Source organism: Chrysochloris asiatica, unplaced genomic scaffold, assembly GCF_000296735.1.
Source record: "Chrysochloris asiatica unplaced genomic scaffold, ChrAsi1.0 scaffold00061, whole genome shotgun sequence".
Classification (NCBI taxonomy): domain Eukaryota; kingdom Metazoa; phylum Chordata; class Mammalia; order Afrosoricida; family Chrysochloridae; genus Chrysochloris; species Chrysochloris asiatica.
Window position 1 is genome coordinate 2851767 of NW_006408579.1, and position 14640 is coordinate 2866406.

The following is a 14640-nucleotide window of genomic DNA, read 5'->3' on the forward strand; positions in this document are numbered from 1 at the left end:
ATATATATATATATATATTCACTGGAGTCCTAGTGTGGCACTGTGGGTTAATGCACTGGACTGAAAAGTCAGTTTGAACTGCAAAGTCAGAGGTTCAAGCTCACCAGCTACCACACGGAAACCCTATACAGGGTCACTATGGGTCAGAATTGACTCGACGGCACTTAACAACACAACAACATATATTCACTATGTCATTCATACAACAATCTCATAAGTCAGATACTATTATTAACCCATTTTACAAGGAGTCCTGGTGTGGCACTATAGGATATGTACTTGACTGCAAGGTTGGTTTGAATCACAGGATTGGTGGTTCAAAGTCACCAGCTGCTCCTCGGAAACCCTAGACAGAGTCGCTATGAGTCGAAACCAACTTGACGGCACTTAACAACAACAACAACAACACATGTGGAAACAGAGAGGCTAACTAATTTATCCAAGGTTACACAGCTAGTAAGTAGCAGACCTGGGATTCAAACATGAGAAGACTGGCATTAAGAAGCACGTTCTTATCTACTACACTACCATAAGTTGTATAGTCCCATCCTCTCCACAGTCCTGCAAGGTAGGTATTATTACCCCTAATTTATATTAGTCATCTGAGGCCCCAAGGGTTAAACCAGGTGCCTGGTAGCAGAGCCAGGTTTCAATTGCAGGCCTTTCTAAAATATTACAGAACATGCCTTTTCTTAGGTGTAATTGCATAGTAGATCCCTGGGTGGTACAAACAGTTCATGGACTCAGCTGCTAACCAAAAGGTTGGTGTGGCTCAAGTCAACGCATAAGTACCTCAGAAGAAAGACCTAGTGATCTACTTCTTAAAAATCACTCATTGAAAACTCTGTGGAGCAGAGTGCTACACTGACTCAAATGAAGTTACCATGAGTTAGAATCAACTTGACAGCAACTGACTTCACTACATGGGAATTCCTATGCTCCTACAGCAAGAAAAGAAATAGATACCTTCAGAGCCTTCCCCACATCTCTGATTCAGGGCTGCTGTGGAATAAGGGCCACCAGAAAGCCCATTTCACCCCACAATATTACCTCCATAAGAATAGTCCCCTAGTGGAAAATATTCCACTGGAGACTCATGTGTTTGTTCAGGGCAATGCTTCCCAAAATCCATCCTCAGTCACCTATACTAGTACTTATTTGAAGTTTTTATTTAAATGAACTTTAAGAAACATATTTCAGAAAGAAGCTTTATATTAAGAAGACAAAACTCAAGCTTTCTAAGCTATAGAGAATCTTTCCATAGCTGTTGTTATTGGGTGGGGGGGACCCAGGAGAGTCCTTGGGGAGGCTGGGGAAAGCCTGTGGCGGGGGGAATGGGGCTGAGAGTTTGCAGAGGAGTGAAGGTGGGCATGAGACTCCCCACTGGCCTCATGGGAGCTCTGCCCATCGTAGGTGAGCAGCTCAAGAGGCAAAGGCTGCTGCCAGCCCAGCTTTGTTGTTAATAATAAGTGCCATCAAGTCAATTCCGACCCATAGTGACCCTGTACAGGGTTTCCAAGGCTGTAAATCTTTACAGGAGCAGAAAGCCTCATCTTTCTCCTGCAGAACAGCTGGTAGTTTCAAACTACTGACCTTAAGGTTCGCAGTTTGATTTGTCACCACTATGCTACAGTGACTAACTCTCCCTTCCCATCCTTTTGCTTGTTTTTATTCTTTCCTGTCTTCTCAGCGACCCAAACTGCAGTCTGCTGGCACTACCAGAGACTGAATTCCTGATGTGGGCTAACAACCCCCTGTGGATACAGTCATGAAGGGAGGGTTATCCACACAGCATCTAAAATTTTGCACAACCTTGGTGTATTGAGTTAGTTTCTCCCCTCTCCAACATACTTCCCGGAACCTCAGAATGTGATCTTATTTGGAAATGGGGCCATTGCAAATATAATTAAGATGAGGAGATATTGCAGCAGGCCCTTAATCCTCTATGACTGGTGTTCTTACAAAAAGAGGGCAGGAGACTCGCAGGGAGAAAAAAGGCAGAGATTGGAGTGACAAGCTTGAATCGCCAGTTGCCATCGTGCACCGCCGCCATGTCAAATCTGACTCATCCAACCCTGAAGGACAGATTAGAACTGCTCCAGGTTTATGGGAGCAGACCACCAGGTCTTCTCTCCTGCAAAGCAGGATCAAACCCCTGACTATTTGGTCAGCAGCCAAGTGTTGAGCCCCTGTGCCAGCAGGGTTCCTTGACAACAGTGGAAGTTAAAGACATGAAAGAGATTCTCTCCTAGAGCTTTCAGGGGTCCATGGCTCTGACCACACCTTTACTTCAGGCTTCTAGCCTCCAGAAGTATCAGAGAACCAAAGTCTGTTGTTTTACGTCACTTAAGTTGTGATAGGGTCCTGATTGGTGCAAATGGTTAAACCCTCAGCTGCTAATCTAAAGCTTGGAGGGAGGTTCAAATCCACCCAGAGGTGACTTGGAAGAATGGTCTGGTGATCTACTTCTGAAAAATCAGCCAATGCAAATCCTACTCTGATACACATGAGGCCTCCATGAGTTGGGATCAACTCACCAGCAGCTTTTTTGTGTGAGTGAAGACACTCTGACCTCTGCACAGTTTTATTTGGGTTCAGCAATAGTCCCTCCTCTTGTCACTAAATTTGAATCTCAAACCACACTGGTCTTTCCTTTTGACCTTACCACATAGTTGTAGAAAGAGTAAAGCTAGGGCACAGGCTTCTACCATCATCTTGCTCCTAGCGATCATTTTGATTTTGCCTAAGGAATGATTTTCTAATAGTCACAGGTAACAATTAAGAGTGTACTAGACTGTGAAAAAAAAAGACTTTTGGAGACAAACAGACCTGGGTTCAAATCCTAGCTCCATCAATTCCTTCCTTTGTTACAAGGTTTGTTGTGAACTGCCTAATAAATTGTAACACTCTCTTACTCGCCTTTCATTTCCTTCCCCAAATGGAAAGGGTCACGAATGGAAAGGAAATAGTGTGGCGCTGTAGGATAAGCAGTGGACCACAAAGTTGGTTTGAACTACAAGGTCGGTGGTTCAAACCCACCAAATACTCCATGGAAACCCTATACAGGGTCACTATGGGTCAAAACCAACTCCATGGCACTTAACAACAACAGCTACAAATTCCAAACAGGAAAAAATAATGACAAGCTGCCCTAGCCCTTGTCCTGAATGACCTCTGTATTACACTTACACAGAACCCACACAGCCATTTCAGAAGCCTGTCCAGTAAGCTGATAGAATTGTGAAGTCATCAGTCTCCTTTTCTTCCCAACGGCTCCAGTAGTTCTGTGACTGTTACAAAATAGATATGTGTTCATGCCGGGGTCTGGCCTCGGCAAGGGGGTGAGGACCCGAAGATGGGGTGTCCGGTGACGATGGCGAGAGAGAGAGAGAGAGAGAGAGAGAGAAAACAGACACAGAGAAAACAGATACAAGGAAGACAGACACCTGGGCTTGATGCAAGCTGCCAGACAGAATGCTCAGTGGCTGACATTTTCCCTTCTCGGACTAACTCTAGGTGGGATGTCTGGAGAGGCGAGAGAGAAAAGAAACACTCGGAGACCAGAGTAGATGCAAAACCGGCAGACAGCCTCTTCATACCCTGCAAGCAATAATGCCCCCCCAGACTTAAGTCTGCGTCCGTCTCTTATTCCTCTCTTTCAGGGAGGGATCTTTACAGAAGAATGGTATTATTCAGACAAGACAATCCTTAAAATAAATTAAGCCAGTAAACCTTACTTAAACCAATATTCCTTTCTTCCTTACTGGGTTTAACCTTCACTTGGATCAACCTAATTGAACCCAGGGTGGTCCGAGGGCGTTGCCCCCATTGTCCTTAATCCCGTATTCCCAGAATTTACCACTCCACCCCAAGTGAATATACCCCAGGCAGTTCCTCTCCAGAGCCTCCCTGCTTAATCCCAGCAAACCTGTCCTTGTTCGTCCTCTGAGGAAGTTTTACTGCCTTGGTTCTAGGGGGAAAATCTTGAACTTAGAAACTTAGGGGAATATTGCATTTCTCTGTGGACATCCAGGGCTCATGTTTGGAATTAAATAAATATGACTAAACAATTTGATGAAAAACAATCTGCTATTAACTGCCAGTGGCTTCATTTGTTACACCCGGGCCTATAGGGCCTTGAACCTCTGACCAGTCTTACATGGTCTGCAACACGTTCACTTGTCCCAGAAAAGCAAAAAAGAAGAGTAAATGGAGGGCATGGTGGCTGGGGAAGCTTAGAGGGGTGGATGCACCCAATTTTCCAGATCTTAAAAATTTATTGCCAGGACTTCTTGAGACAACATCTAGCAATCTAAGGTAACAAAGAAAGCAAATGAAGCACCATCACATTGTTGTTGTTAGATGCCATCAAGTTAGTTCTGACTCATAGAGGTCCCATGCACAACAGAACAACACACTGCCCGGTCCTGCTCTATCCTCACAATCTTTGCTGCCACTGCGCCAATCCACCTCATTGGGGATCTTCCTCTTTTTCGCTGATCCTCCACTTCACCAAGTATAACTTCCTTCTCCAGTGACTGGTCCCTCCTGATAACATGTTTGAAGTATGAGAGGCAAAGTATCACCATCCTTGCCTCCAAGGAGCATTCTGGCTGAGCTTCCAACACAGATATATTTGTTCTCCTGGCCATGGTACTTTTAACATTTTTCTCCAACACCATAATCTAAAGGTATCTATTCTTATACGGTCTTCCTTATTCATTGTCCAACTTTCACATGAAAATGAGAGAAATAACGATGGCTTGGTTCAGGCACACCTTAAGTCCTCAGACTGATGATATCTTTGCTATTAACATTTCCAGAAATCTTGAGCAGTGTATCTGCCTAATGAAATAGGTTGTTTGATCTGACTGCTGTTTTCATGAATATTGATTGAGGATCCAAGCAAAATGAAGTCTTTGACAACTTCAATCTTTTTTTCCATTTATCATGATGTTATTTATTGCTCTAGTGGTGAGGATTTTTGTTTTCTTTACATTGAGGTGAAATCCACACACTCATTACAGTGGTCTGTGATCTTCACCAGTAAATATTTTAAGTTCTCTTCGCTTTCAGCAGGCAAGGTTGGATCATCTGCATATTGCAGGTTGTCAATTAGTCTTCCTCCATACCACATTCTTCTTCATATAATCCAGTTTCTCAGATTATCTGCTTAATATACAGATTGAATAAATATGGTGAAAGAACACAACCCTCACACAGCTTTCCTGATTTTAAATCATTCAGTATCCCTTTGTTCTTTTCAAACAACTGCTTCTTGTTCTATATACAGATTCCTCATGAGCACAATCAAATGCTCTGGAATATCCATTCTTCACAATGTTATCCATAGTTTGTTATTCATAATCCTTTCCTCACAGTTGGAAGTCTTTGCACAGTCAGTAAGACACAAGTAAATATCTTTTGATATCCTCTGCTTTCAGCCAGGATCCATCTGATGTCAGCAACGAGATCCTTAGTTCCACATCCTCTTCTGAATCTGGCTTGAATTTCTAGCAGTTCCCTGTCAATGGACTGTTGTAACCATTCTTGAATTATCTTTATACAGCCGGTAAAAAGAAAAGTAATTCCTGTAATGCTACAATTGACCTATTTTGTTTTTCACAACACAGGTTATTAACGCAAAAAGTATGACAAATTCATACTGTACAGCAGACAATTTTAATGGATTTATATAACATTATGCATACAATGATCACCTCCCCCCATACTTTCATTCTCATCCTTCCTCTCTGTCTCATCCACACACTTCAGTACTCAAAGTGGTTCTTGGTGGTTCTGACTCCTAGCAACCCTGCATAGGGTTTATGAGGCTATAAATCTTTACTGAAGCAGAAAGCCTCATCTTTTTCCTGCAAAGCAACTGATAGATTCGAACTGCTGACCTTTCTGTTTGCAGCCCAATGCATAACCCACTATGCTACCAGGAAGAGCAGAAAATATGAGCCCACATACTTGTGGGTGGGCAGATGTGGTGCTGGATGGGTGTGAATGTTCATTTCTGATTACTCCTATTTTCTCAGAAAAAGAAGAAGCAAGGTCTCCAGCTGAGAGTGAGGTCTAAGGAGGAAGTTTTGAGGTTTGAGAGAAAAGAATCTTAGCTGTCTATGTGAAGTCTGTCTGTGATCAACAACAAGATTTTGCAAAGCACATGTAATGGTATTTCTAATGGGTCTTATCCTGTTGTTTCCAACTGTGACATAATCCCTATACTGGAAAACACCAGAAACTCACGCATATCTCATACACAAACACACATCTGTACATTCTAAAGAGACTGGAATAAGTGGCAGGTGCATCCCGCAGGACTTTCTAGAAGTAGCAGAGCTGCTCTGTTATCAACATCCCACTGCAGAAAACCAGGGATTTGAAGAATTCACTAGTCATTGTTCTGTGTTTTTTCTTTCCCCTCCTGAAATAGGGTGTTCCTTATACCCTGCAACCTGACAAATGACGGAGGGCCTACTGGCTGAGCGTGAGTGTAACTGTATGAATGACAATGACACCTTGCTTCCTGGCTGGGTGTCTGCTGGGCAGCCTGATCTGTCCTTGGAGTCCATTTGAGGGGATGGGGATATAGAGATGGCATAAGGTGGGACAGCCTACAGTACCAGCGATGGATGTGTCCAGGAACAGTGAGTTTCCCATGAACCCGTGGAAGACAGCTGGTTTGAGCCCTTCCTACCAGTATTCCACTTATAAAAACTGTCTGTAGGGCAATACTGGGGCGGAGGGAACAGGAACCTAAAAAGAGTGAGAGGAGGAATGAAAGGGTGTTTGTCCATGCTCCTATCTACCATCTAAGTCCCTTAGGCCTAGGTCTGACTGCTGGACCAGAGAAACAAGGGTGCGACATTCAAGTTTTCAAATGGCTTCAACTGAAGAATAGACTGGATTGAATTTTTAACCCTCCCGCCACCCCCAACCCCAATTTCATTCCTGTCCCAAGGACTGTCAAACTATAGGATTACACAAAATAATTTTAAGGGACAAGAGGCTCCAACAGAGTATTATGATGTAGTTAGAAATATATAGAAATAAAATCATTTGGGTTGCTTCTCAATAAATTAAGACTACTCATCAAACCAGTTACATTAATGAAAACTCGGTCATATTTGTTAAAATACTGTTTTGCCCTGTTCTACATTATAAGATGTAAGTATTTGGGTCTGTTGAATTTTTGTCCATGCAGCGAGATGGACTGGCAAAGTGGCAGCATCAATGGCTCAAGCGCGGCAACAATTGTGAGGTTGGCCCAAACAACAATCGAATTCCAGTGTTCAGCCTAGAAACTACAGGCTTTCCTAAAAACTGGTGAAAGCAATCTCGGAAAGACAAAGTAAAGAAGTTTTCTTTTCTCCTACAGCTACAGAAAAACCTACCCTATTCTACATTATAAAGTCAATTCAATGAAGTGCATGTGAAAGTTGGATAATGAATAGAAAAAGAATGATCTTTGAATTATGGTGTTGGGGAAGAATGAACAAATCTGTCTGGAAGATGTACAACCAGATTGCTCCTTAGAAACAAAGATGATGGTAAGACTTTTCCTCACATACTTTGGATGTATGATCAGGAGATACCAATATCTGGAGAAGGACATCATGCTTGGCAAAGTTGCGGGTCAGTGAAAAAGAGGAAGATGGGTTGGCAGTGGCTACAGCAATGGGCTCAAACATAACGATTGTGAAGACGGCGCAGGACTGGGCAATGTCTCATGCTACTGTACATAGGTCACTATGAGTCAAAACCAATTCAACAGGACCTACCAACAACAAGCCAAGTGGGAAATTGAAAACAATAATGATTGTTTCTACCTTAATTTTCTGTCCAGAAATCTTTTATGAAAATGTACACTCTTTATGTCTGTTTTCTATTACTCTATAACTGTCCTCTAAAGTATTTGTGCAAGAGTCTTTTAAGATACCTGGATTTAAGAGATTACTGTATTTTATGAACTATAATCCATGACTCCTAAAAGTCTGTAATTCTGATTGGTTATCCCACTTAAGAATTTTTTTTTCTAGTTTTTGCTATTTAAAATGACATCTGTTTTCTGTAACATACAAAGAAATATGAGCATTCTTTAAGCCAGAGAAATAACTTTGACATTTCCGTCTCCTTTTATGTAAAAGAATTGTAAACCCATGTCTCTGTTAGCATCTTTCTTCACATAAAGTTGAGAGTCTCAGTCTCATTTAAGGTAGAACACAGGTGTGGCTTAAGCATCAAACTCTCTCTGGCAGTGCATCTTGGCTAGGTAATTTCTGGCCATCAGAAACGCAGAGGCCATATGAAACAGATGTGGGACTGCTTATTGAAAACATTCACATCAGCACAGCTAGATGAGCTTACAGAAGATTTATTGAGTGTTTCCCATGAGCCAAGTGGTGTATGAAGTCAAAAAGTGGAGTAATATACATACACTCCCTGAGGAGACTAAGACTGACCCAGGAGACACACAACCAGCAAACAGGAACAGTTTGGTAAGAGGACAATGGACAGAAGGTTGTGGGCACAGTGAGGAGAAAGTGGACAAGTCAACTGGGACAGGTTTCATCCAAGGGGTTCTACTTGAGTTGGATCTTGAAGGATAAGTAAGATTCTACTTGGTGGGGGAAAAAAAAAGAGAAGAGCATTTAAGGAAATCAAGAAAGGGGGTGATATGTTGATTGAAAAATGATGAAAAAAGTTCAGCATAATTGATTTGTTATTTATGAAGATAACTCTGGAGGGCAATGAAGGAGGCAAAACTGTAGTTAGAGACACCAGACTGGAGGCTGTTCCTAATATTGTTATTGGGAGCTATTGAGTTGATTCTGACTCACAGTGACCTCATTCAACAAAGTAGAATTACCCATAGGGTGGGTTTTCCAGGCTGTAACGTTCACAGGAGCAGGTCATTTACCATGTTTTCCTCCTGTGAAGCCACTGTTGCTGTTTTCATTGCTGTCCCTTCTCACGTCCCTGTTCTCCTACCAGCACTTGTTGGAATTGCCTCCCAAATAAACTACTTGCACTCAAATCTTTGTCTAGGAGTCCACTTTAGGGGGAACCTAATCTAAGACAAACAGGAAAGAGTGAAAAAGTAGATGGTTAATAGGAAGACTCAAGCATGAAACAATGAGAGTTCCAATTTGGGAGATGCTGACCCCACCACCACCACCCCACCACCAACAACAACTGATAAAGTTTCTTCGTTTTTAAACAGGGATAGATTTGGAGAGAGTAGGAAGAATTTAGAAATAGTGAGTTTAATGTGCCCAAAGAACTTGTGATCTCAAAATTCCTTGACTCTTGACTTGGAAAAACATGAAAAGAAACAAAGCAGAAAAGGGATTACAGTGTCTATACCAAGAAAACAACCTCCAAAACGAACATCACATGTCCCTAGAGAGCAATTACAGTATTTCCTTTGAACCAAGAGAATATAAAGCCTTTCCTGTCTTTTCCAGACGCTTTCGGTATTCTAGTTTCTCATAGTTGGAAGGACTCACTCCTTTAAAACCATACATAACTCCCCACCAGCAACCAGCAATGGCAGCCGTGGAATCGCTGTCTCCACCATGGAAAAAGGCTCTGTGGGCCAGCTCCTTCCAGGAGTCTCCTGCAGCAAGGATGGCATCATAGGCAATCATGGGGGCATCGTGCCCACTGCTGCCACCCCAGCCAGAGTAGCTCACGGAGGTGTAGAACTGATCTCTCTCTTTCACACTGAAAGGCTTTGGGAAGGTAGGAGCTGATTTGCCATCCCAAATCCCTCTAAGTTTTAGATACTTTTCCCATTGGTCTTGGAAGTAGGACCTATAGGAAAGGAAAACAAAACAAGACAAAAACCTACATCAATTGACAAAATAAGTAAGGTCAAAAGGAAAGGTATAAGATGGATGTGTGGGAATGGGAAAAAGTCCAAGATGACTTCAATTTCTTGTACTAACCTATATACAAATCAAAAGTAGCTCTAAGCAACATTCATTCAATAAATTTTTGTTAAGGGTCTATATAAGAAAGGAATTGGCAACTATTGCTACATAAAGAAGATATATGCCAAGTTAGAGAGTAGAAAATAAAGGTTTATTTTTCCTAGGTTAAGGGTAATGTCAAGGTTTACCTTTCAAGGAGGAACTGTAGAATGTCATGACCACGATCAATTTCAGCAGAAAAAGACCTTTTTATTCTAAGAAAGGGAATGTGACGTGAGCTCACAAAAAAGGGAAGATGTGATCTGACTACCTGTTCATTGTTGTTGTTCATTAGCTCGTGGAAAAACCTATCTCTTGGGCATTCTAATCTAGGATGTCAAAATATTGTTAGTCAGTCAAAGTAACATTGAAAAACTAAGCTCCACGGAACTAAGAGATAAGCAGGAAAGCTCATTTCAGTATAACAGAACCACAAAACTAGAGGAAACTGGAACAGAACAAGATCCTCACACAGAGGGAAGCACTAAGGCAGGCATCCGCTTGACTACGTACGTCATGGTAACCATTGCTAGGAGTGAGCTTGAAATCTTTAGTAGATGGGCAGGGAGGGAGCTAGATAGAGTGGAAGAACACAGGAGGCGGTGCATGAACGCACCCAGATCCATACACATTCTAACATGCTCATACCCTGATAAACTTACCAGTTTTGAAGATTCTCCTCCACAAAGTAGCCTGATTGGACAATGTACTTTTTAGCTTCTGGCAACACCTCCATCAGACCTTTTCCCCACTGTTGGGGTGGTTTGCCATTCACGGCATACGCTGTAAAAAGAGCAGACACCAGAGCACCCAGGTAGCCTGTCGGGTGGTGGTGGGTCATTCGGCCACTCTCGATGCTCACTTGGATCAGCATATTCTTCTGGCTGTGGTGAGGGAACCTGAGACCGATACACATGGCCCGCATGGCAGCCCCACAGCCACCCTCGTGGTTGTTGAAGGGAATCCTCCAGCCATTGGCTTTCTGTGGCTCCAGCTGCATGGCATTCCTCATTGAGGCATTACCTGGGGAGAGTCCAATAGGGCACGGGCATCAGTGTAACCAATGCAAATGCCCTAGCAGAAAGGTAGAACCAAGCAAGTTTTTTCAATGGAAAGGGAAAGCAAACAAAATACGATAACTGGACTCCTGGTATGGCACTGTAGGATTAGCAATGGACTGCAAACTACAAGGTCAGCTGTTCAAACCCATTAGCTGCTCCTTGGAAACCCTATACAGGGTCATTATGGCACTTAACAACAGCAACAACAACTAAACGTCAAAGCCTATATCCACATTGGCTTACATGATGGTGGTGTGCTTCTGAGTCAGTTCCAACTCACAGGGACCCTGTCTAGGGTTTCCAAGGAGCAGCTGGTGAGTTGGAAGCACCAACCTTGTGGCTCAAACCAACCTCATGGTCCAGCGCATTATTCTACAGCACCATTGAAAATGGTAGGTGTTTGTGGCCCACCAAGGGGGTTGGATAGCTTGCTCATAATATAAATAAGTCCCATGGTACCTTTGAGGTGGGGTACCATGCTAATAAGGTATATGAATGCTCAAGTGGAGATTGGTCAGTTTTGCCATCCCATTAGGTTGAGAAAAGAGCCATCCCAGAAGCAGAAAGGGAAAATCTCACTACCATCAAGAAAGAAAAGGCAGGAGTGAGGTGTGTCTCTTGAACTCCTATACTGAACCTCTTCAATCCAAGAGACACCAGAGATAGAAAGAAGTGGTGGAATTGAAGCAGAGGAGTAGATCCAAGAGCACAAGACAGTGCGGTGGGATTCCCAGGCCACAAAGTGAGATAACTGAATTCCTTCAGGCATGAGGCTTACCAGTGGAATATATTGCCTCCAGGCACTTAAATTGGGGGAGCTGAGTTTGCCAATACACAGCTGGCGGGAATTAGAGTTGAATGCCTCAGGACTAAGGCTGACTAGTGCCATGAAGTGCCTTTGGGCATTTATCAGCAGAGCTAAAACAGTTTTGTAACACTTGCTCGAGCATGTCAGAGACCAATGGACGGACAGCCTGAGAGACCAAGGACCATGACTGAGAAGAGACTATCTTGATCAAAAAGTTAAACGTATCTTAAGTATTTTTGATTCTGAATTTATAACCTGTTAGCTTTCTTAATATACCCCATAGTTGTGACTACTGTCTGTGAGTTCTGTGAACTCATTGCAATGGATTAGTGAACCCAGCAGAGAAGCAGAGAGTGCAGAGGAAGGGTGGTGTCAGTAGGTACAAAGATTGGGTGGAATTAACCTTAGGCTGATATTGATAGTGATTCCCCTTTCCCCCCACCCTCACCCCAGTAAAGTGACAGGTCACATGATGACACCACCATGCCCTTGCTGCAACAGTGTACCCCTTTCATACTTAATACATAATAACCTTTCCATACCAGTAAATGAAGTCCTTTGGTAATGAATAGTTAATGTGCTTGGCTGCTATCTGAAATATTGAAGGTTTGACTCCACCGAAAAGCATCTTGGAAGAAAAGCCTGATAATCTAGTTCTGAAAAATCAGCTAATAGCTGGGTGGTAGAATCCCTGGGTGGTACCAATGATTGACTACTAACTTTTGACTACTAGTCAAAGGCTAGTTCACTGAATCCTCCCTGAGGTGTCTCAGAAATAGGGTCTGGTAATTAGCTTCAAAAAGAGCACAGTCTTGAAACTATGGAACAGCTCTACTCAACACACATGGAGCCGCCATTAGTCAGAATTGACTTCAGAGCAACTAGCCATTTTGAATCTGACAACCATATGATTTACTATGCCAGGAATGACAAGTTGAAGAGGAATGGTGGTGCATTCATTGTCAAAAAGAACATATCCAGATCAGTCATGAGGTACAATGCTATCTATGATAGAATAATATCCATGTGCCTACAGGGAGGACCAGTTAATACCAATATTATTCAGATTTACACATAAACCACTAAAGCCAATGAAGATGAAATAAAAGAATTCTACCAACTTCTTCAATATGAAATTAATCAAACATGCAATCAAGATATACTGATCCGAGAACAAACAAGATGGTGGATCAGGTAGAAGTGCAGTGAGGAGCTCCATCAGCAACAACACAGAATACCAGCAAAGCAGGCTCAGGGGGTGGTCCCAGAACTCTGAACCACATAAAAAGGAATATTTAGAAGGTTGGAAGGCTTACAGCTAGGGGAATTTGTAGCAGAAGCAAGAAATCCATTACTTTCTAATTCAAGATGCTCAGCTGCTCCAGGAGCCGCCATCTTAGATGAGACGGAACAGGGGAAGGATCAGAGCAGCCATGGACGCCTGACAGAACTGCAGAGATAAAGGTGTGGACACTCTTTTTTTTGTATCTGTTCATTGGTCTCTTGCTGTCTGCGCACCTCCATTCTGGTGATTAGAGGGGGTGCCAGAGTGAGTGGACACCCCACCCCCACCCCCAGAGTGTTCTACTACGCATACGAACAGATCTCCTCAAAATTTAAAGTGACAGTTTCCACTTAAAATCAAATGGCAGCGCAAAACAGCCATAGCTGGCCCTGAACTGTTTATCACTAGGAAAAAGGCCTAAACAGGGATTGTGAAGTGGGACAGGCAGACTAAAAAGGAAATAGGCCGAAAGTTAAATCCTGAGTTATGTCACAACTACTAACAATGGCATCTTGAAATTCCTCAGAAAGAAAAGTGAAAAGGGAAGTCCATCTCCGGATCACATCTACCTGGAAGCAATCAGAAACCATAAAAAAGTACCAAAATACATACCCATCTAAGTATTAAGGCCACAGATAATTCCTGAATACACCCAAAAAACAGAAGCAGATGACCATATCAGCACAGGTCCACAAACGAGATAAAGTGACTGAGGCAAATAAGCTGGGAGTAGACCTACACTCCATTTTGGAAGATGGGCAGGCTTTGGAAATGCCTGAGAAGGAATTCAGATAAAAATGATTATAAAATGTATCAAAACACTATACAATGGAGTTGAGAAAAATAAGGAAAGAGCTACAGGAACAATTAAATAAAATAGATACAGCATTGAAAACAATGCAAAACCTACAGAAAGAGGTCTAAATGATTAATAATAGAATATCAGAAATGCAATACACTGAAAGGGCAAAGGAGTAGAATCGAAGAGTTAGAAGCCAGAAGTAGTGAGCTAGAAGATAAATCTCTCAACACTACTAAAATAGAAGAGCAAACACAAAAAAGGATAAGAAATCTGAAGAAAGCCTAAGATTCACTTTGGACAACATAAAGAAGATTAACATAAGAATTATTGGCATTCGAAAACAGGAATAATCACACAAGCCCTCAGAGCAGATACCTGAAGAGCTTCTGGAAGAAAATTTTCCTTATATCTTGAAAAATGACAAGATAAGAACTCAAGAATCTCAATGAACCCCAGGAAGGATACACCCTAAAAGACAATCACCAAGACATATCATAATCAAGCTCTCCAAAATCAAAGAATCCTAAAAGCAGCTAGGGAAACAAAAGTGTAGCATACAAAAGCAAGCATATCAGATTAAGCTCGGATTTCTCAACAGAAACCATGCAGGCAAGAAGGCAATGGGGAGACATATATAAAACCCTGAAATAAAAAAACTGCCACCCAAGAATCCTCTACCCAGCAAAGCTGTCAATCAAATA

General features: G+C 42.3%; 1 protein-coding gene across 1 annotated transcript in view; it reads right to left on the bottom strand.

Annotated features, from left to right (window-relative positions):
- Positions 1-9396: 9396 nt before the first annotated feature.
- The window catches only part of ADPRH (ADP-ribosylarginine hydrolase), a 10396-nt gene continuing 5152 nt past the window's right edge, over positions 9397-14640 (bottom strand). Inside the window, exons 2-3 of the mRNA XM_006864152.1 lie at positions 10646-11006; positions 9397-9825 (exon numbers count right to left, since the gene is read on the bottom strand). Coding sequence (XP_006864214.1) covers positions 9423-9825; positions 10646-11006 — 764 coding nt within the window. The 3' untranslated portion in view covers positions 9397-9422. The remainder of the gene's footprint in view (positions 9826-10645; positions 11007-14640) is intronic.